The sequence below is a fragment of the Emiliania huxleyi genome, assembly GCF_000372725.1.
Source record: "Emiliania huxleyi CCMP1516 unplaced genomic scaffold EMIHUscaffold_92, whole genome shotgun sequence".
In the NCBI taxonomy this organism is placed as follows: Eukaryota; Haptophyta; order Isochrysidales; family Noelaerhabdaceae; genus Emiliania; species Emiliania huxleyi.
In genome coordinates this window covers 210,780-231,882 of record NW_005195149.1, presented here as the reverse complement: position 1 = coordinate 231,882, position 21,103 = coordinate 210,780, and the positions used below count along the sequence as shown (strand labels likewise).

General features: G+C 68.4%; 1 protein-coding gene across 1 annotated transcript; it reads left to right on the top strand.

The window, feature by feature from the left end:
* Positions 1–8,140: 8,140 nt before the first annotated feature.
* On the top strand, positions 8,141–10,714 carry EMIHUDRAFT_59288 (hypothetical protein; the record flags this gene model as incomplete). Its single annotated transcript, XM_005757203.1, has 3 exons — positions 8,141–8,370; positions 9,768–9,811; positions 10,638–10,714. Coding segments are annotated over 3 exons (351 nt in total), but the record flags the coding sequence as incomplete, so codon positions are not given.
* Positions 10,715–21,103: the final 10,389 nt, after the last annotated feature.

Here is a 21,103-nt window from a genome sequence, read left to right as displayed (position 1 = left end):
TCGGGTCAGGGGAGAGTGCGGCTTTTACCACTTGGTCGTCTTGTAGCGCTACAAGTTTGTAAGGACGCGTCCCTCCACAACACACTTTCGCGCGTGGGCAACGGTGATAACGCCGTCGCGTCACCGACCGCTCGTGCTTGCGTATGATACCCGCAACCGAACACCCCTCTCGTCGGGTCCGACGTGCGCGACGGTGCAGCGTCTCGCGTCCGCCACTCCGCCCGCGCCCGTCACGCCGCATCGTTGTCCACCTACACCGCTCCGGCTGCAGCCTCGCCAAGTGCCTTCACACGCGCTGGGTCAGGTGCAGCAGCAGCCAGTGCGCAGCAGCAGCAGCCAGTGCAGCAGCAGCAGCCAGTGCAGCAGCGAGTGATCACGCTTGCACAAGCGGTGGGCGGTCGTCATTTCACTTTGGCTAAACCCGAGGCCCCGCGTCAACCCGGCTGCACGAAAGCACAGTGCGGCGCGGTGCAATCAGTGGAGGCAAAATCGGCTCAAAAAAACAACGCCAATGCTGCCCACTGGCTGCGCAGATAGCACTGGCTCGTTATAGCGAGGCGACCGAGCGCGAGAGGTTGGTGCAGAGCGTGCAATGCAGGAGATCCACTCTCGCGCTACAATGCTAGCGCGGGAGGCGAGTTCGCGGGAACTGACAGCTGGTCTGACAGAGGCACCTTTGACAGTGCCTGACAGCTGCCCGACAGACCGACAGATCACCTGACAGCACCTGACGACAGCCTGACAGCCAGGGCTCAGCGGCGAGGTCGAAGACCCACGCCGAGCTTCGCCGAGCCTGGCGGGCCAGCACGCACGCCCGCGGCCGCAGGCAAGCAAGGCGAGCTTGCTGGCGTCTTTGGCAAGCGCTCACATGCCAAAAGGCACCTCACAGCGCGCGAGACGTGACCAAAGCTGCAAGTCTCGGCGCCACGAGAGCAGCCGGTCGACGTCGGCACCAAGCGCGCGGCCGCCGGGCGCCTCCGAACCGACAGGGGCGCCGCGGCAGTAGAGAGCACTCCACCGCCATACCGTTTTTATGGAGGGAGTCCTCATTACAGGAGTATGTATGTATGTAGAACAGGAGTGATCCTCGCGGCCGACCTCCTACCCTACATGAAGCTGGAACCCTGCCCCGTGCGAGAGCGATTTCCAGCTGTACACATATGCTCGCGGGCACCTGGATCACCCTCCTCTCTCTGTCCGGGGTCGGCGCCGCCGCCTCCCGTAGAGCTGCGTCCCCCAGCAGCTTGGCCTTCCTCGACCTTGACGAGTTTGACCCGGTTGCGGCGGTCAAGGGCATCCCCGGCGCCGTCAGGGACAACTTGCGGATCTTCCGGGCGGGCACGGGGGCCATGTGGCGCAATCGCAAGGCAGCGTCGGTGGTGCGCAAGCGGGTCAAGCAGGGCGGGGCCGCGGCCAGCTACTCGGAGCTCCTCCTCCTGCGCAAGTCTGGCGACGACGCGCAAAAGCTGCTACAGGCGGGCGTTGTCTACCTGGCGGTGCCAGAGCTGCTGCCGGCGATGCTCTACTTTTTCCCGCGCTCACTGCCCTCCACCTTCGAGACCGACCAGCGCCGCGCGCGGCGGTACGAGACCATCGGCCGCCTGCGCTCCAAGGCAGTGCTGCAGCTGCTCACGACGCTCGAGGTTGCCTGCGCCTAGAGCCTAGAGAAGCGGAAGACCCGTGTTCTTGGTACTCTAACGGGGGCCCGAGAGGACACGTATTCAGCTGCACTCGACCGTGCCCCGCTGTAGTCAGTACTCGTACCCCCCTCGTCCTCACACGGTGCCGCAAGTACACTGCACCAGACCCTGTCGGGGCCGCTCCCTGGCCTCTCGCTCGCCGCGGCTCGCGCCTCGTGCGGCGAGGCGGTCGACGCCGCCTCGCTCTACTCGCTTCTCCGCTCGGTCGGCCTCGAGTACGGCCCTCCCGCCCCGACGCTCGCGTGAGCACGTTGCATTTCGGAAGAGCCGCATTGCGGAGAACAAGGTCCACCGTCTGCACCGCGCAGGAGGACGCGGCGACGAAGAAGGGGAAGAAGGGCGCCCGCGCGGCGGCGAGGCTCGAGACGGCGAAGGAGCTGCTGCGCGCCGGCCCGCCACCCCGCGCGGTGGGCGCTCTCGCCCCCTACCTCCCCTCCGCTGACGACGACGCCAAGCAGCTGCAGCGCTCGCCGCTCAAGCGCCTCGAGGGCGCGGCCCTCAAGGCGAGAGATTGCCCGAGATTCCTCGAGATTCCTCGAGATCACTCGAGGGCGCGGCCCTCAAGGCGAGAGGCCGAGGCACTCCCCCTGACACTCTGTGCGCCTGCCCATCCCGTGCCGTCTAGGCGGGCTGCGGCGCCATCGGCCTCTCAGGGCCCTTGCCAGGGTTCGTGCGCCGCTCGGCGCTGCGCAAGCACCTGCAGCATGTAGCGGCAGAGGACGATGTCCTCGCCGCCGCGCTCGGACGCATGTCGCGCGACGAGCTCCTGGAGGCGCGCAGCAGCAGCAGCAGCCGTAGCAGCAGCAGCAGCCGTAGCAGTAGCAGCAGCCGCAGCCGCAGCCGTAGCAGCAGCAGCAGCAGCAGCAGCAGCCGTAGCAGTAGCAGCAGCCGCAGCCGCAGCCGCAGCCGTAGCAGCAGCAGCAGCCGTAGCAGCAGCAGCAGCAGCAGCAGCAGCAGCAGCAGCAGCAGCAGCAGCAGCAGCAGCAGCAGCAGCAGCAGCAGCAGCAGCAGCAGCAGCAGCAGCAGCAGCAGCAGCAGCAGCGGCAGCGGCAGCAGCAGCACCCGCCCCTCGCACCCACACCCACACCACTCCACTCCACCGCCACCGCCTCCTCCTCCTCCCTCGCCGCCGCCGCCACTGCCCCCGCCGCCACTGCCCCCCCCCCCCCCCCCCCCAAAAAAAAAAAAAAAAAAAATTTTCATAAAAAGGTTTTTTTTTAATGCGAAATTTTGCGGCCGGGGGCTTTAAGGGGGGGGGGCGGGGGGGAGATTGCCCCGGGGTTTTCACTCGTCCGCACAACGGCGGCGGCGGGCATCGCTGATGCCGGCGGCCCTAGAAGCGGAAGACGCGTCACTCTCGTCCCTCCAAGTATCGCTCGGGGGGGCACGTACTCCGCTGTACTCGGCCGTATTCGAGCGGTGCTCACACAAAAACACAACCCCGGACCCAAGACGCACAAGCACAGACAGTCGAGAAGGGAGAGACAGCAACGACAGTCAGCAGTCAGCGCTGGGCCCCAGGAAGGCGAATGCGATGACAGCCTCTAGTGCGAGCTCTAGACTAGTGAGCTCGTACGCACGCGGGCAGATCGCCACTATTTAGCCAGCGGTGTTCACCGCACGGACGGCGCTCTGAGGACACGGCACAACACCGCACTCCCCCCGTGAGGACCACAGCCTTCACACCGCAGCCTTCACACCGCAGCCTTCACACCGCAGCCTTCACACCGCAGCCTTCACACCGCAGCCTTCACACCGCAGCCTTCACACCGCAGCCTTCACACCGCAGGCCGCCGAGCCCAAGCGCGACCCGGACCCCGCCCGGGTGCGTCTCGCCGCGCTCTCCGCCTGCGCAGTCTCGTCCACCCGCGCAGAGGCCGGAGCGGGGCTGCCCAAGCTGCTCTACGCGAAGAGCCGCTAGCGCGCTCCCCCGGGGGGCGGTCTCCGGGCCGAGGGAGGCTCGCCCGGCCCAGCCTCTTGCTCGCCGGACACCGCGCGAGTGCGCCATCGTTGCCGATGCTCAATGGACAATGCAGCACATAGGTTCCGTGCGTCTTGCGAGCCGCAGAGCTTGCGACGCGTGCTCTTGCGTGTTCAAGGCGCGAGAGCACTAGTTATTCTACAGCAAAGTTGGGGCGTCATAATTTCTAAGAGTTAACGGAAGAAGAATTTCACAAGAATGTAAGCTGTAAGGTTTTGCGTTGCGCGCGCGCATGTGTGTTGTGGGGTGGTGTGCGGGGACCGGGGTGTGTGAGCTGTGAGAGTGCTGCGCGTTGTGCGCGTGTTGCGTGTTGTTGTGCGGTGTCGGTGTGTGGGCGGTGGGCGCAATGTGTGTGTGGGGGGGGGGGGGGGGGCACTGAGAGAAGGCCAGACCCGCAGCTCGCTCCCGCCATGCGATGCGCCCACGCTCGCCGCCCGCCGACGCCCCTCGGCCTCACACCGCCTGCTCCCTCCGTTCGCAGGTTGAGCTTGAGGCCCCGCCATCGACACGAGCCGCGAGACGCGTCCGCTGCTGCCCATTCACCACCCTTGCCCCGCGCGAGCCCACCATGCGCACCTCCTTTCAGCTCGCCCGCCGTCGCCTGCGCGCTCGCAGATCCAAAACAACGAGGGCGAGGGGAGCACCGCGGCTTCTTGCGTGCTGGGCCTCAAGCTGCGTGCGCTGCGAGTAGGTGCGGCCCTCTTGCCCCCCCCCTTCCTCTAGTGCCCCCTCAAAGACGCTCTCAGAGCAGAGAGAAGCAGCACTTCTTGATGCCCGTGCACGATGTGCTGCAATCAGCCGAGGGAGATTGCCTGAGGTTACCCGAGATCGCTTGCCTTCCGGGCATGCGCATGGCACCTCCGCACCTCTTTGTGGCCAGAGTTCATCACTCGCATTACAACCCTATTGGTACGATAGTGAACGTCGGCATCGTGCCGGCCAACGGCCTCATCAAGATTGTCTTGTCCGAGTCGAAGTCGTCCTCTCTAGGGTACCGAAACTCAGACCCCCCCGCCGCCCTTCTCGTTTTTCGTGCCGATCCGTTCTCGCCGGCACCCCATATTGCCCTATCCCGGCTCACCAGGTACCCGAGCTCACAATTCTCTTCGCCTGCGGCGCGCGCTTGTCACTTTCCAAGTCTGCGGTGTTCTGAGTGGAGTGGATGGAGGCGTGTGTGCGTCTTGCGTAATCCGGCAAATCGTTGATTTTTACGTACCAGGGTAGCTCGTCAATCCCGTCAAGTTGCACCCCCGCCCAGGCCACAGCCGGCAGATCAGGCGCCGATGCGGGTTGAGGACGCATACGCCGTCTTGCGCCTCCCGCGCCGTGCCGACGAGGACGAGGTCAAGCGTGCGTACCGAAAGCTCGCGCTGCAGCACCATCCCGACAAGAATCCGGGTGACGCGACGGCCACGGCGACGTTTCAGCGCATCCAAGACGCATACACCCGAATCCAGGCGCACCGTAGTGACGTCGGCCTGCCGCCGCTCTCAACCTAGCCTGCAGCCGCCCCGCCACCGTCGCCGCCGCCCCATTCCCGCCCTCGCAGGAGCACTACGAGGCTGGCGCCGACACAGAAGAGGAAGAGGAGCAAGAGAGGCAGCAAGAGAGGCAGCGGCAGCAAGAGAGGCAGCGGCAGGAGTTCTGGCAGGAGAGGCAGCACCGACAGGAGGAGGCGGAGGCGGAGGCGGAGAGGCAGCGGCAGCGGCAGCGGCAGCGGCAGCAGCAATCAGGGCAGCGGCTCAAGGAGCGCGCCGCCGAGGCTTTTCGCGCCAAGAAGTTTGCCCACGCCGTCAGCCTCTACGGGCAGGCGATGAACAAGTTTGGCCGCGACATCGTGTTGCTCTCGAACCGCTGCGTGTGCTACTGGAAGCTGGGCCAGTACGACATGGCCATGCGCGACGCGCACGAGTGCCTGCAGATGAACCCGCGGTGGCATAAGGCGCTGGCCCGCCGCGCCCTCGTGCTAGCGGCGATGGGCGACCACGCCCAGGCTGCCGTGCGCTACGACGAGGCGGCGAGCGGAGACGCGCTTGACGAGGAGGACGCGCGGGAGTTGCCTACCTTTCGCAAGGCTTACCGCCAAAAGGCGGATGAGGAGCGGCGGCAGGCGTGCAACGCGAGGGAGGCAGAGAGGGCGCGAGAGGTGATGGAGGAGGCGAGGAAGCGTGAGGAGCAGAGGCAGAGGCAGGCGACAGCCACGGCGCGGCTGCGGGCGGCGCTGGATGAGCTTGCGGAGCAGCGGAGGGTGGTCTTCCCGGTAGACTCGTCCGGCCTAGCAAATTGCGTGAAGGCCGCCGAGCGCATTCGAGCTTCCGCGCCGCCTCCGCATGACGCGGAGTTTGAAGCTGTGCTGACGGCGGCAAAGGCGCAGCTCGCGGACGTCGCGATTGTCGCGCGAGCGTCCGAAGAAGCTCGAGAGCGAGAGCGCGCCGCCAGAGAGCTGGAGGCCGCCCTCGAGCAGGGGCCGCTTTTGACTCGGTCGGCGCTCAAGCGCGCCATCCGGCGTGCCGAAGAGGCGGGCGTCGGAGCGGGCATCGGAGGGATCGTGTCAGGCGAGGAGCTGCTGCAGCACGCGAGGGAGCAGCTGCAGCGCTGGAACGCGGACAAGCGCGAGCGACGGGCGGACGACGAGCGGGCGCGGTGCGAGGCTGTGGAGCGTTCGCAGCGTGAAGCCGCGGAGGAGCGGCGCCGGCGAGCAGCGGCTGCCCCTGCGGTCGAGCGCCGGCGTGAGGCTGCCGCTGCCTTTGCCGCTGCTGCCTCTGACGCTACCACCGCTACTGCTGCTGCCGCTGCCGCAGATGAGGAGCGCGCGCGACGCGAGGCCGTCGAACGCTCCAAGCGTGAAGCCGCGGAAGAGCGGCAGCGCCGGCGTGCGGCTGCCGCTGGCACCGCCGCCGTTGGGTCAAGCAGTGCAGGGGCTGATCCCACTGAGGGGGCGACGGCGGCGGCAGCGGCGGCGGCGGCGGCAGCGGCGGCCAGCCGAGCAGAGGCTGCCAAGGCGGAGGCCGAAAAGGCTGCGGCCGTTGCGAGGAAGGCAGCTGTGGAGAAGAAGGCAGTGTTGGGGGTGGGCAAATTCCGCGCAGCGCTGGCCACCGCCGGTCTCCAGGCGCAGGCGGAGACGCTATGTAAGCGCCTTCCAGAGCTACTGAAGGCTCTCGACGGCCCGCCGCACAACCTCAACAATGTGCTCAAGGAGGCAGACGTCTGGCAGAAGTACCTTCAGGACAAGGTCGAGGCGGCGCTAAAGGCGATGCTGCAGGACAGCGACAGCGATACTGACGACAACGGTCTGGATCGCGCCGATTTCGACTCAAACAGCTGCCGCGCAGAGTGGCAGAGAGTCAGGCCGCCTCCGGCTTCGTCGGCTGCCATCCCGTCAGACGCCACTCCGCCCGCTGTCATTCCGTCGGCCGCCGCCGCTTCGGCCGCCACCGCCTCGGCTGCCGCCACCGCTTCGGCCGCCACCGCCTCGGCTACCGCCACCGCCTCGGCCGCCACCGCCTCGGCTGCCTGCTCCTCGGCCGCCGCCGCCTCGGCTGCCGGCAGCCCCTCGGCCGCCGCCGCCTCGGCTGCCGGCTCCTCGGCCGCCGCCGCCTCGGCTGCCGGCTCCTCGGCCGCCGCCGCCTCGGCTGCCGGCTCCTCGGCCGCCACCGCCTCGGCTGCCGGCCCCTCGGCCGCTGCCGCCTCGGCTGCCGGCGCCTCGGCTGCCGGCGCCTCGGCTGCCGGCCCCTCGGCCGCCGCCGCCTCGGCTGCCGGCGCCTCGGCCGCCGCCTCATCGTCGGGCCCGGCGGGCGGCTTCATTGTCGGCGAGCGGGTTTACTGGATATGCAGCGACGACCTCCGAGCTTGGTACGGCGACGAGGGTACGGTGGAGGGATATCGCAGGCTGTATGATGGCTCAGACGTGCTCTGGGTTCGATTTGGCATCTTTCAGTTGATTTCAGTCAACCCCGCCGATGAGGTTGCCAAGCTCAGCCGCGAGCCGCCCCCGCCACTGCCTGGCTGTCTGCTTTTCGACCTTCTCAGCCGAACGTCACCTACGCAGCGGTCTGGCGCGGCTCCGTCAGCTGCCACCCCGTCAGACGCCACCCCGCCGGCTGTTGCGGTTGCGACGGCAAAGAAGGAGCGCACCGACCCCGAGCCGTCCAACTCGATCTTCCTGGGCAACCTTTCGTGGAAGATCGAGGAGGAGACCGTGCGCGCCGCCTTCAAGGACTGCGGCGCCATCTCGCGCATCAAGTTGGTGGAGGAGAACGGCGATTTCCGCGGCATCGCCTTCGTCGACTTTGAGTCGGTCGAGGCGGCGACCAAGGCGGTGGCGCTCCACGGCGTCGACCTGGGCGGCCGGCCGGCGCGCATTAACTTCTCCAAGCCGCGCGAGCCGCGGCCAGCCGACCCGAACAAGCCGCAGCGCACCTTCAAGCCGCAGAAGGAGAAGCCGGACGGCTGCGTCGAGCTCTTCCTCGGCAACCTGCCGTGGTCGATCGACGGCGACAAGATCACGAGCTTCTTCAAGTCGGCGGGCACCGTGACCAGCGTGCGGTGGCTCAAAGACCGCGAGACGCAGGAATTCAAGGGCGTCGGGTGGGTCACCTTCAGCTCCACGGAGGAGGTCGACAAGGCGGTCGAGCTCGCGGGCGAGTCCATCGACGGCCGGCAGATCCGCATCGACTTCGCGGTCACTTCGTCGGCTGCCGGCGACTCGCCCGCCGACGACTCGGCTGCCGGCGCCTCGGCCGCCACCGCCTCGGCTGCCGGCTCCTCGGCCGCCACCGCCTCAGCCGCCGGCTCCTCGGCCGCCGCCGCCTCGGCTGCCGGCTCCTCGGCCGCCGCCGCCTCGGCTGCCGGCAGCCCCTCGGCCGCCGCCGCCTCGGCTGCCGCCGCCTCGGCCGCCGCCGCCTCGGCTGCCGCCGCCTCGGCCGCCGCCTCATCGTCGGGCCCGGCGGGCGGCTTCATTGTCGGCGAGCGGGTTTACTGGATATGCAGCGACGACCTCCGAGCTTGGTACGGCGACGAAGGTACGGTGGAGGGTTACCGGGCGGTGACGGGGATGGTTGGGGGCAAGCTGTATGATGGGTCCACAGCGCTCTGGGTTCGCTTTGGCATCAATAATTCAATTTCACTCAACCCCGCCAATGAGGTTGCCAAGCTCAGCCGCGAGCCGCCCCCGCCACTGCCTGGCTGCGATCTTGCTCCACTGGCTGGCGGCTTCCACGCTGGCGACGTCGTGTACTTTCTTGGGGAGAACCAGTCCTTCAACGGCGTCGAGCTCGTGCGGGGGCGACGGGGCGTCGTGGCCGGACCTTCCCTCGCGACCGCCCCGGTTGCCGGACTCTCAGTCCGCTTCGACGGTATCAGCACCAGCTTTGCATGCCCCCTCGACCTTCTCAGCCGAACGTCACCTACGCAGCACGCCGAAAGCATCGATCGGGCGTGGGACGCCGAGAGCGTCGCTCGGGCGTGGGTTCAGGAGGCGGACGCGGCGCGCGGCGAGGCCGAAGAGCTCGCAGGCAGCCGCGCTGGCGCCGAGGCGGCCTCGCCGCGCCTCACTCCGTCGGCCGCCACCGCCTCGGCCGCCACCGCCTCGGCCGCCACCGCCTCGGCCGCCACCGCCTCGGCCGCCACCGCCTCGGGCCCGGTGGGCGGTTTCAGTGCGGAGGCGGCTTCAGTGCGGAGTGAGGCGCGTGCGGAGGCGGCAGAGGCGGCGCTGAGAGAGTGCCAGAGGGAGGCGCGTCACGAGGAGGCGATGGCGTGTGTGCGGGCGGTGTCGAGGCGCTGCATCGACGAGGCGAGAGAAGCGGCCGACGCGGCGACACGCGCGGCCGACGAGGCGAGGGCAGCCGCCGAGCTCGCGGCGCGCAAGGCGGAGACGAAGATCGGCAACCTGACTCGCGAGCTGCAGGCGTCTGCAGCCCAGGCCTCCACCTCCGCCGCCGCCATCGCCAGTTTGCAGGAGGAGCGAGCGAACCTGACGGCCCAGCTGGCCGACGCAGAGGCAGCGGCCCGCGCGTTGAGGGCAGAGAATGCAGGTCTCGTTTCGTCGGCAGCGGCAGCGGCGTCGGCAGCACAGGCGGAGTCGGAAGCGGCAGCAGAAGCGGCAGCGGCAAAGGCGGACGCGGAGGCGCGCGTCGCCGCTGCAAACGAGGCTGAAGAGCGATCTGCGAGGGAATGCGCCGAGGCGAGGAGGGGGGAGGCGGCTGCGAGGGCTTTGGCCGCCGACGCGGAGCGCGACGCGAGCCGGTCGAGGGAGGCTGAGGCGGCTGCGGCGATTCGCTTGCGGAGGGTGCAAGGCGACGCGTCCGAGATCGCGGGGCTGAATCAGGACGAGCTGGCCGCCCTCGAGAGCGCGGTGGACGCTTCCCTCGCGCGCATCCGGCAGCGACGGCTGGAGGAGGCGGCGGAGAGGCTGGAGGCGGCCCAGTCGCAGCAGCAGTGCATCATCTGCGAGAGTGCTCTCCGCGACACGATGTTCATGCCGTGCGGCCATTTGCTTGTGTGCCAGGGGTGTGCCGCTCGCCCGCAGCTGCAGGAGCGGTGCCCAATGTGCTCAGGCGAGATCGCGCAGCGCGTTCGCGTCTTTTTTGGGTAGCGGGGGTTAGCGCATAGCGGGCGGCGCGCGTCTCTCTAGGACTAGGTGCTGCGGCTTTGGCTGCACGCACGTCATGTGCAGTAGCCAGTACGTCAAAAAAGTACTCGGGTGTTGTACGTTTCCATAGAGTACAAAGAGCCTTCGATCGATACTCTAATCTCCGTAATAGTTAGAGTGCGCAGGCCGGCCCGTTGCTGCATGTTTGCATAAAAAACGCCTGTCTGTTGGTGTTGCGCTCAGCGCTGCGCGCGCGCGCGCGCGCGCCGCGGGGCCCTGTCTCACGTGCCGCAAAATATGTGTCACACACGGCGGCTTCTGCCACCTCTCGATTGGTTCCACTTTCTACGCACACCTACCGGGGAAGGGGCGCTTGGGAGCGGGGGCGGGGGCGGGGGCGGGGGCGGGGGCGGGGCGGGGGCGGGGGGCGCGCAGCGCGCGCGCGTGTGCGCAACAGAGGGTGTAGGGGTGGGGAAGACGGCGAGGAGGGAGCGGCGGCGGCGGCGGCGGCGGCGGCAGTGCGCGCGCGGCGCGCGCGACGGAGGGGCGGAGCAGCGACCGCTCGCGCCCCGCACTCGGGCCAGCGCAGGAGCCAAGCCAGGAGGGGCTCTGTTCTCGGGCATGAACACTATATTCCGCCACCATGGCGGCGCGCGCGTTTTATCCGCGCGCGATATTAGTAGAATCAAACTTGTGTGGTTGTTTTGGATCAAACTTGTAACAGCACTCTCTGACGCGATGCGGCCTCTGCCTAGCCTCCTGTATGCGGGAGCTATGGCGGGACCGCTATCGAGTACGCTCTCCAAAAAGGGGCACCGAAAAGAGGGGGGGGGGGGGGGGGGCAAGTTCGACAGAAACGGGGCCCAATCGAATCGGGTCACAGAATGATGCACATCCCCGACTTGGGCTTATCCGATGTTGGCTCCTCCTCGGAGGATGCTTTGCCACCGCCACGGTTCTTGCCCCTGGCGTCCTCCTTCAAAGCTAATCGCTTGCCTTTGCTGTCGGCTGCAGCCTGGTTGCGGAGTTTCGGACTCTCGGGGGTGTGGTAGAATTTTTCCAGCACCTGCGTGAACTGAAAGGTGTCGCCCCCCGTTTTGGCCGCGGGATGGAGGGGGCGTAGTTCTTCCTCTCGCGGCCCCCTTTCATGTCGGGTCTTCCCCTCTCGCGGGCGCGCGGGGGGGGGAGGGGCGTGGGCGTGGGCGCCGCGGCGCTCACGGGCTCTCCGCATGCCCACCAGCGCGCCTGTAGCTGCGTAGCGCCCTCTTTGTAGCGGCGCATCCGCTGCAAAGCAATCAGGCGCCGTGCGAGCGCCTGATGGGTAAACAAGGATGACCAGGTGGGCTCGAGGGAGGAAGAGGAGAGGGTTTCTTCAGCTCGCCTGGACATGGATGGCGAGCTCCACCCGTCGGTCGCGCAAGCGCTTCTCCTCCAGCTCGTGGGGCGAGGCGAGGCCGGGGTCGTCGGCACCGCCTTGGAGCAACCAAGGCAGCTGCTTCGCCGCAATCTTGCCTGCACGGTGCCTGTCGAGCCAATTGAAGAGACCATCGACGTCCTGGCGGTGCCCAAAGCTCGACAAGCCCAACAACAACACCGCGTGCGCAAACGCCTTGCGGCCAAGGTAGCCCGAGCCGCCCTCGTCGATGGCGGTGAAGACTGCCCACGCGTGCTGCTGGTGGCGCTCAACCTCACCTCGCATCCACGACTTCATTTGGTCGAGGGTGAGCGTCTGGTCGAGTGGCAGCCAACTCGGACCATCAGGCCGTGGAGAGGCGCCACGCGGCGTAGACTCGATGCCCATCGTCTGGGCGCGCCGGCGAGAGAGGAGAGCGCGAAAATGGCGCGCCGCCTCGTCGGCCGCCTCCTCAAGGATCCCGACGCGCAGCTGGCGCTTGGCAGCGATCGACTCGAGCTGAATCCCCTCCTTTGCCGCGCGGACGAGGTACCCGACGAGAGCCTCGCCCATCGCGTTCGTGTCCTTGGGCTCACGGGGAGGTTCCGCGTGCGGCGTGCCTCGGCCGGCGAGGAAGGGCTTTAGCGCGTTCCGAGCGCGAGTGATTTGACCCGTGAGCCGATTGATCTCGGCCTGCGCCTCGAACTGGCCCTTTTTCCACCCCTTGACGCTCGCCGCAATCTCAGCCTTCTTTGCGCCGTACGCGTCCTGCGTCACCGTCGGCTTCAGCGCGCGCCGCGCGTCCTCAATCTCGTCCTCCCGTGCCTCGATGCCATCGGTGACGAGCGAGAGGTCGCTGTTCAGGCCTTTTAGCCGCTTTCTTGCGAAGGCTTGCTCGTTTGCAAGGCGCTGCAGCGTGTGTCGCACCTCCTCGAACGACCGAAGCTGCTGCTCCATCGCCGCGTTCCGACTCTTGAGCTGGCGCAGCTCGGCCTCCGCCGGACTCTCGTCGTTGCCGCCTCCGTTACCTTGCGGCCGTCCCGGTCGCGGCGACGAGCATGGGCTTGCGCTCGTCACGGCCTGGGCACCGCCGCCACCGCGGGGACGCGGCGCCGCCTTTTGCTCCCGTATGCGCTTCTCTGCCGCTGCGACCTGCCGCCTCAGCCGATCACGAGCGGCGCGCGACTCGGAGAGCCGTCGCCGCGCTGCGCTCTCGTCTCCGCTCCTCCCGCCCGCCCCGCTCCCGCTGCCCCGCTCCCGCTCCCTCATGGCATTCAGCTCGGAGGCTTCCCGCTCGACCAAGAGCCGCAGCTTTGACAGCGCCTCGGACTCGCTCCGAGCGTCTGAGGCTGCCAGCTCGGCCTGATCTCGGATGCCCTCGAGGCGGGCGATGACCATCGACGCATCCTCCTCCTGTGCGCGCTCGACCGGCGAGAGGGGCGCCGCTGCAAACGTCTCTGGCAGAGCGGGCACAAACTCTCCCGCCGCGTGGATTTGAGCCTGCGTCAGCAGCGCGACCACTGACGCGTGGCCGCCAGCTGTAGCCGCGCTTAGCGGATCCCTGCCCGCGCGGTCCGCGAGCCGGGCGTCTGCTCTTGCGCCCAGCAGCAGCCGTGCGCTGTCGGTGTCACCGACGCCACACGCTGCGAGGAGCGGGGTTGCGCCTTCAGCATCACGCACGTCCACGTCCACGCCTGCACTCAGCCTGTGGTGGAGGCGGGACGAAGGCCGTTGCGAAAGAGTGGGCATGGGCGGGGCCCGGGTGGACGGTGCGGCGCTCACAGCAGCTCGACGCACGGAGCGAAGCCGAGGATGCACGCGCATTGCAATGGCGTTGCACCAGTCGTGTCGGCAGCGTTCACATCAGCCCGGGCGTCGATAAGCCCCTCGACACAGCGAGCGTGGCCGCCAAGGCAGGCTGCGTGGAGCGGCGTGCCGCCGTTGCCTGCCCGTGGGTCGACTGCCGCGCCTGCCCGGAGCAGCACGCTCGTACACGCTGCGTGGCCCTTGATGCAAGCAGTGTGCAGCGGCGAAGCGTCGTTCTGATTCGCCACATCGAGCTCTGCCCCCTGCAGCACAAGAAGGCGCAGCACCTCCAAGTGGCCGCCCTCGCACGCATAGTGCAGTGCCGTCTGACCGCCCTCGTCCTGAGCGTCTGGATCGGCGCCGAGGGCAAGAGCCTCTCCGAGCGCGGTCGCGTCGCCCATGGTTGAGGCATATAGCAAAGAAGCCCTGGGGTCCGTCGCTACATCCGGCTGCAGCTCCGGGAGGCGAGTGGCTGAGTCCGCAGCGCCTCTTTGCTGGCCGCCTCCATGCGCCATCCTCCCGTCTGTGCCGCTGCCCTGGGCTCCCCGGGCGGCTGCACGCTCGGAGTCGCTGCGGCTGCTGATCGGCGGTGGGGTGCGTAGCCCACCCGCCTTTGCCTCCCACGCGTGGCTAGGCGCCTGGCGCGTCGGCAGCGCCACCGCGGCCGTTCCACCATCCGCTGGGTCGCCTCGGCCTTCACTTGGTGAAGGGGCCTGCCGGGTGGGCCATGACAGGGAGACGTCGCTCGGCTCGTCGAGCCGCGCCCGAGCTTTTGCGTCGGCCGCAATCTTTCCGGCCGTCTGCTTAGCCTTGTTCCCGAACTTGGTGAGCGACGCGAGTCCCGACTGAACCCTTTCGTCACCCATGACCTGTGCGCCGAACCGCTTCGCCTTGCCCATCGCCTCGGCGCCCACCACGATTCCGGCCCCAGCCAGGTCGGTGGCCCGGTCGCCAGCGGCGTTGGCCATCGAGCGCATCTCCGCGCGTCGTGCGTTGGAGTTCAACTCCTCGTGGTCTCCGTCCAACTCCTCTCGTGCCTCGGATGCCTCCCAAGCACGGCGTGGGCCACCCTCATCCAGGGTATCAATTCGCGCCCGAGCATCGGCAGCCATCTTTGAAGCAGTCCGTTTGGCCGACGCACCGATACGAGCGAGCGAGGCGACGCCCGATTGCACTCTCTCATCGCCCATGACCTGTGCTCCGAGCCGCTTTGCCTTTCCCATCGCCTCAGCACCGACCACGATTCCTGCCCCAGCCAAGTCGGTGGCCCGGTCGCCGGCAGCGTTGGCCGCTGCGCGGGCCCTGTCGAGCGCCGCGTCAGTCTCGCCGTCGCCAGCGTCCTCGTGCGCCGGCTTGCGCCCGAATCGTCTGGCCATTGGCAGCACACGCGAGCAGTAACCGCTGCTGCGGGTGGGGGGGAAGGGACCCCGGCGGTGGAATAACTAAGGCGGATAAGGGGGAGAGGGGAGGGGAAGGGGAGGGGGTGTCGATCTCGATTTCTTCAAATTTTATGTAACGGCCGGCTGCACCCCTCGGCCGCACTTATGGCGTGCTCCGACGCCTGCCCCGCCATGCCGGGGTGGGCAGGCGATGGCTGGTGCGACGACGGCGGGTCAGGCTCGCAGTACAGCTACTGCGCCTGGGGCACGGACTGCACGGACTGCGGAGTGCGGGGCGGTCCGGCCCCGCCCGCACCCTCGCCAGATCCAACGCTGCCGATCTGCGTCGGCCGCTGCGAAGCCGGCGTCCGTTGTGGCATCTGCCTCGACCTGCTGCCGCGGGAAGAGTGCCCCAACGTGCCAGGCTACAACCTTCTCACGCAGTGCTACGCGTACCCTCTCGGGCCTGCTCTGGGCGAGCTCTGCCGTGGTTTTGGCGAGTGCGGCACCGACGTGAACCACAACAACTGCCCCTACCTCTCCAGCACCGGCATCACCAGGCGTGAGGTGTACAGAAGACGCGCGTGCCGCCTTGCAGCGCCGCCGCCTCCGCCGTCGCCTCCGCTGCCGCCGCTGCCGCCTGCGGCTCCGCCGCTTCCTCCTCTGCTGCCGCTGCCTCCCCAGCCGCCGCCCGCCGAGCCGGCACCGCTGCTTCCGCCGCCGGCGTTGCCATCGCCACCTTCGCCGCCTGCGACTTGCGGCGCCAATGAGTGCGACGCCGGCCGCAGCTGCGGACTCTGCCTGCGGCTGGTTCCGCACCTCTCCTGCCCCGACTACGGCGCCCTCTCGACGCTGCGAGACTGCTCCGCCGTCCTCGCCTTTGGTGACCTCTGCCTCGCCCAGCGGGGCGAGTGCGGCACCGAGCTGCACCACGACAACTGCGTCTACGGCTCCAGCACGACCCTCCGCAAGGAGATCTCACCACGCCACACACACCGCTCACACACACAACACGCACGCACGCACACACACACACGCGCGCGCGCGCCCCCCCCCCCCCCCCAAAAAAAAACAAAGGAAGGGGCTCGCACGCGCACATTGGGGGCTTGCAAACTCCGGGGGGCTCCTCTCTCCCGACGTGGAGATTCGGGGGTTGCCCCGGCCCTTACCCCCACCACCTCGCGTGAGTTGTGTGGAGGGGTTCACCTCTCCTTCCCTCGCCTCATCAGGAGAACTACCAGCGGCGTGCGTGCGTGCTGGCCCCTGCCCCGCCTCCGCCGCCGTCGCCGCTCCCTCCGCCGCCAAAGTCGCCGCCGCCGTCCCCGCTGCCGCCGAAACAACCGCCGCAACCGCCCCTCCCTCCGAGCCAGACTCCGCCGCCGCTCGCCCCTCGGCCACCCTCTGAGCCGTCCCCGCTGCCGGCGCCGCCGCCGGCGCCGCCCTTTCCGCCCTTGCCCGCGCCGCCGCCGCCACCGCCGCCGCCGCCACCTCCGTCGCCGTCGCCGCCGCCGCCTTTTCCCCCAAGGTCTCCCGCGTCCGAGGTCGCTCTTTCCTCCATGCCCGTCGCCCTAGATGTGGAACACAGTTCCTGCTCCCTAGCGACGACACGCGCGCGGCTACTCGGCGGGGTACTGAGCCCCCGGTCTTCTTGAGCTCACGCGATGCGCCGACGTCCGCCCCCCCTGACGCCGAACCCGCGCCCCCCAGCTCCCCACGCGCATACACTAGGTTCACCGGCGTGCTCGCCTTCTTCTCCGCCTCCCTCTGTATCTTGGCCCTCCTCTCCGCCATCAAGCTCCGCCGCCGGCTGCGCCGCAAGCATGCGGTTGTGGCCGCCGCGCCGCCGCCGCGAGAGGTGGTGCTCGTCGTCTCGCCCGAAAACAACATCCAGGTGGCCACTCGGCCGAGCCAGCCTGCTCCTCCGCTCGCGCCACCCCCCCGTCGGCTACCGCGCGTCTCTCTGCGGTGGCAGCGGCGCGTCCGCCCGCTGGCATAGAGCGGCGAGGTCGCCTCGCTAGGCGCGTCACGCCGCGCTCTCTTCCGTTCTTCCCACAGGGCCAACGGACTCCACCGTTGTACGTTTACCGTTGTATCGTAGTGTATCGTAGTGTATATCTCAGTCGTGTGGGTGTCTCGCGCCTTGCGGGGGGAGCGGTCTCCCGTGACGAAAAGCGATCAACGCACCAGGCGCTTGCCTGAAAACTGTGCGCGCAAGCCACAGGAGAGGCGGTGGCGCCGCAAGACGAGGCGATGATTCGCATCCTCTCGCGGCTCGCCGTGGAGAACAACTGGTGGAGCTTCAGCGTCAACCCGACGCCCACGGGCAAGCAGTTCATTGTCCAGCCCCAGCCCCAGTGGGAGAGGGACAGGGAGCGGCAGCAGGCCAAGGAGGGCAGTGCCCCACCGCAGCCTGTGCCTGCTGCCACTTCCGCCGCGGCACCGCCCGCAGCACCGCCTGCCGCCGCTGCAGCTCCGGCCGCAGCACCGCAGGCACACCCGCAGCACCAACAGGTGCAGCAACCCCAGCCCAACGAGTCGCCCGAGGGGTGGACCAGGGTTGGGAAGGGCGGCATGCCGGACAGGTTCACCATGAGGAACCATGGCCGCAAGCCGCCGGGCAAGGCGGTCAAGCGCAAGCCTGACCGCCAGCCCGCACCCAAGGGAGGTGGACCCCCACCGTGGATTCAGCCGCGCGGAGCTGGCGGCCAAGGTGCTGGCGAGGCCAACGCTGCTGCTCGGGCTCGAGGAAGCGTGCCCCCGGTAGAGCGGTAGTGCGCGCGCGGCGCCGGCGGGCCAGGCCTTTGGCACACGCGCGTGGTGTCTCAGATAGTTATAGAGAGCGGTCTCATGTGCATGTGCACGAGGAGAGTGCTTCTGCTCTTAAAGCCGTAGTGCTTTTTGAGCAGTACCGACTCAGACACAAGATCTAGACCGGACGCGGAACCATCCACATCATCACTGGCTCGCGGCAGTAAGGGCACTCTTGCATCAGCTCAGAGCACGGCCCACAAGCACACAAGTGCCCGCACGGAACCGCAGCATGCGACTTGACTCTCGCGAAACACACGATGCACGTGGTCTCTCCCCCCATCGTGGACTCGGGGGCAGCCTTTCGCCCCGTGTCGAGGCCGGCGTCCGCTAGTGAGACGGCAGCAACCGGCTCGGTGACTGGCAGATGCTGCTCCGCCGCCTCTCCCGCCTCTGGCCCGATCAAGCGCTCGATAGCGCTGACCCGCTCCTCGAGGCTGCCCTCGGTCGCCGCGCCGAGGCTCGCCTCCAGCCGCTCGACACGCCGCGGCAAGTCCCCGCCGCCGCCGGTCGACTCGCTGCTCACCGCCTCCTCGCACCGCGACACCCGACGCGCCAGCGCCTCCTCCGCATCCACCTCTGACCGGCGCAGCGCCTCTGCCAGCTCCGCATCCTCGCGCAGCGCCGCCCGCTCTGCCGCACCCGCTAGCTCTGCCGCCTCCCGCTCCGCCCGCCTCGCCGACTCCTGCTCAGCAGCCAGCTGCGCCGCCCTCTCCTCCTGTGCGCGAACCTCTGCCGCAGCCTTCGCCCTCCGCTCCTCCTCGAGCGTGCAGGCAGACGGCGCCTTCTTGGCCTCCTTCTTCTTCGCCTTGGCCTCCTTCTTGGCCGCCGTTGCCTCCGCCGCCTTTGCGCGCCGCCTCGCCTTCTCCTCCTCCGCCCTCCTGTCCGCAGCCTCCTTCTCGCGCCGCGCCGCCTCTGCCCGAGCGGCTTTGCGCGCCGCCGCGGCCGCCCGCTGCTCCTCTCGCTGCGCCTCCTCAGCCGCAAGCCTCTCCGCCTCCCTCGCCCGCAGCGTCTCCTCTGCTGCCGCGCGCTCAGCGGCCAGCTTCGCCTCCGCCTCCGCCGCAATGGCTCTCCTCTGCTCCTCCAGCGCCGCCGCGTCCGCAGCCCGGCGCGCCTCGTCCGCCGCTCTCTCCGCCTCCCGCCTGCGTGCCGCCTGCTCGCGCTCTCGCGCCGCCGCCGCCTCCTCCCGCTCGCGCTGCTCGCGCCGCCCCTTGGCCTCGAGCGCCTTCTCTGCCGCCTTCTCTGCCGCCTGCGCCTCCCTCAGCGCCGCTGCGTGCTCTGTGAGAGCGCGCATGCACCCGGCGTGGTCCGTTCCAGGAGCACTGGCGGCGCCGGCAGTAGCTAGCACCTTGGCCGCCTCCTCCTTGGCGATCTGCAGCGCGGACCTGCCGTCTGCAGAGCGAGCCTTTGTATCTGCGCCAGCCCGAAGCAGGCGGAGCACGACGGCGGGGCAGCCGCTATAGGCGGCGCCCATCAGCGCGGTGTAGCCTTTGCGGTCCTGCAGGTTGACCTCAGCGCCGTGCCGCATGAGCAGGTCGACCACCCACTCGTGGCCTCCGATTGCGGCGCCCTTCAGCGCGGTGTAGCCGTCGCTGCTCTGCATGTTGATCTCCGCGCCGCGCTGCATCAGCAGGTCAACCACCCGCTCGTGGCCATGCTGGGCGGCGCTCATCAGCGCGGTGCCGCCGTCGCTCCTCTGCAGGCTGACCTCAGCGCCGTGCCGTATCAGCAGGTCGACCACCCGCTCGTGGCCGCAGACGGCGGCGTCCCCCAGCGCGGAGCTGCCGCAGCTGTCTTGCAGGTTGATCTCTGCGCCGTGCTGCATCAGCAGCTCGACTAGCCGCTCGTGGCCCTTGCTGGCGGCGAGCATTAGTGCGGTGCTGCCGTTGCTGCTCTGCAGGTTGACCTCCGCGCCGTGCTGCAGCAGCAGCTCGACCACCCGCTCGTGGCCTCCGACGGCGGAGGCCATCAGCGCGGTGACGCCGTTGCTTTCCTGTAGGTTGACCTCAGCGCCGTGCCGTATCAGCAGCTCGACCACCCGCTCGTGGCCTTCGTTGGCGGCGTTCATCAGCGCGGTGAGGCCGCCGCTCTTCTGGAAGTTGACCTCAGCGCCACGCCGTATCAGCAAGTCGACCACCCGGTCGTGGCCTCTGTCGGCGGCGAGGATCAGCGCGGTGTAGCCGCCGCTGTTCTGCAGGTTGATCTCCGCGCCGTGCTGCAGCAACAGCTCGACCACCCGCTCGTGGCCCCACTGGGCGGCGGCCATCAGCGCGGTGTCGCCGTCGCTGTCCTGCAGGTTGTCCTCAGCGCCGTGCTGCAGCAGCAGCTCAACCACCCGCTCGTGGCCGCTGAAGGCGGCGGCCATCAGCGCGGTGCCGCCTCTGCTGTTCCGCCGGTTGATCTCAGCACCGTGCCGCATGAGCAACTTGACTACCCGCTCGTCGCCGTGTCTGGTGGCGTACATCAGCGCGGTGTAGCCGAGGCTGTCCTGGAGGTTGACCTCAGCGCCGTGCTGCAGCAGCAAGTCGACCACCCGCTCGTGGCCTTGGCCGGCGGTGGCCATCAGCGCGGTGAAGCCGTCGCTGCTCTGCAGGTTGATCTCCGCGCCGTGCCGCAGCAGCAGCTCGACCACCCGCTCGCGGCCGTTGTTGGCGGCGCCCATCAGCAGCGTGATGCCGCTCACGCCGTCTCTCTCGTACGTCGCGTCGGCCCGCCCGCCGCCCTCGAGCAGCGCCAGCACCGCCTCCTCCTCGCCTCGCTCCGCCGCTAGCACGACCGTGTCGGAGCAGCTCAGGGATCCTGCGCCACTCCGCTCGCGTGCACTCGCCATCGTTTGGGTTCCGGCGCCTTGGGGGGTAGGGGGGCCACGCAAAACTGGCTTTGCATTTTGTGCGGAACAGAAAACAAAGTTAAGAACAGAGCAGCGCCACCATCAGCATCACTTTCGCCTCCGCGACGTACCGCCGCTTCGCGGCGTTCCACCCGAGGACCGATCGCAACATTTCGTGCAGTGGTGGAGTCACAGTGAGTAAGAAAGAAAACAGACAACCCAAACGAGGGATAGGGGAGGAGGACAGGGTCCACACCTGCACGAGCAGGATTTTGGAAGGACGATCAGGGGGACAGGTGGGCTCTCCTGCTCCTGACAAGGGACACGACAGGCTCGCAGCGCGGTGCGCGGTGGAATCCCAACTCCACTGGCGGTCTCATCTCAGTCTAGCGACCTTCCTCCGGCTTCTCACCGGCAGTCTCTCACTACCACGGGCACACTGACACAGGGGTGGCAGGGGCGGCGGCATGAGTCTCCCACATACTATGCGGGCCTCACTAGAGGTGCGGCCTGCGCGTGTCCTCGCCCTTGGGAAGGTCTTGAGGGGGGAGAGGAAGGGGCTGTGTGTCTGTGCATGCATGTGTGTGTGTGTGTGTGTGCATGCATGCATGCATGTG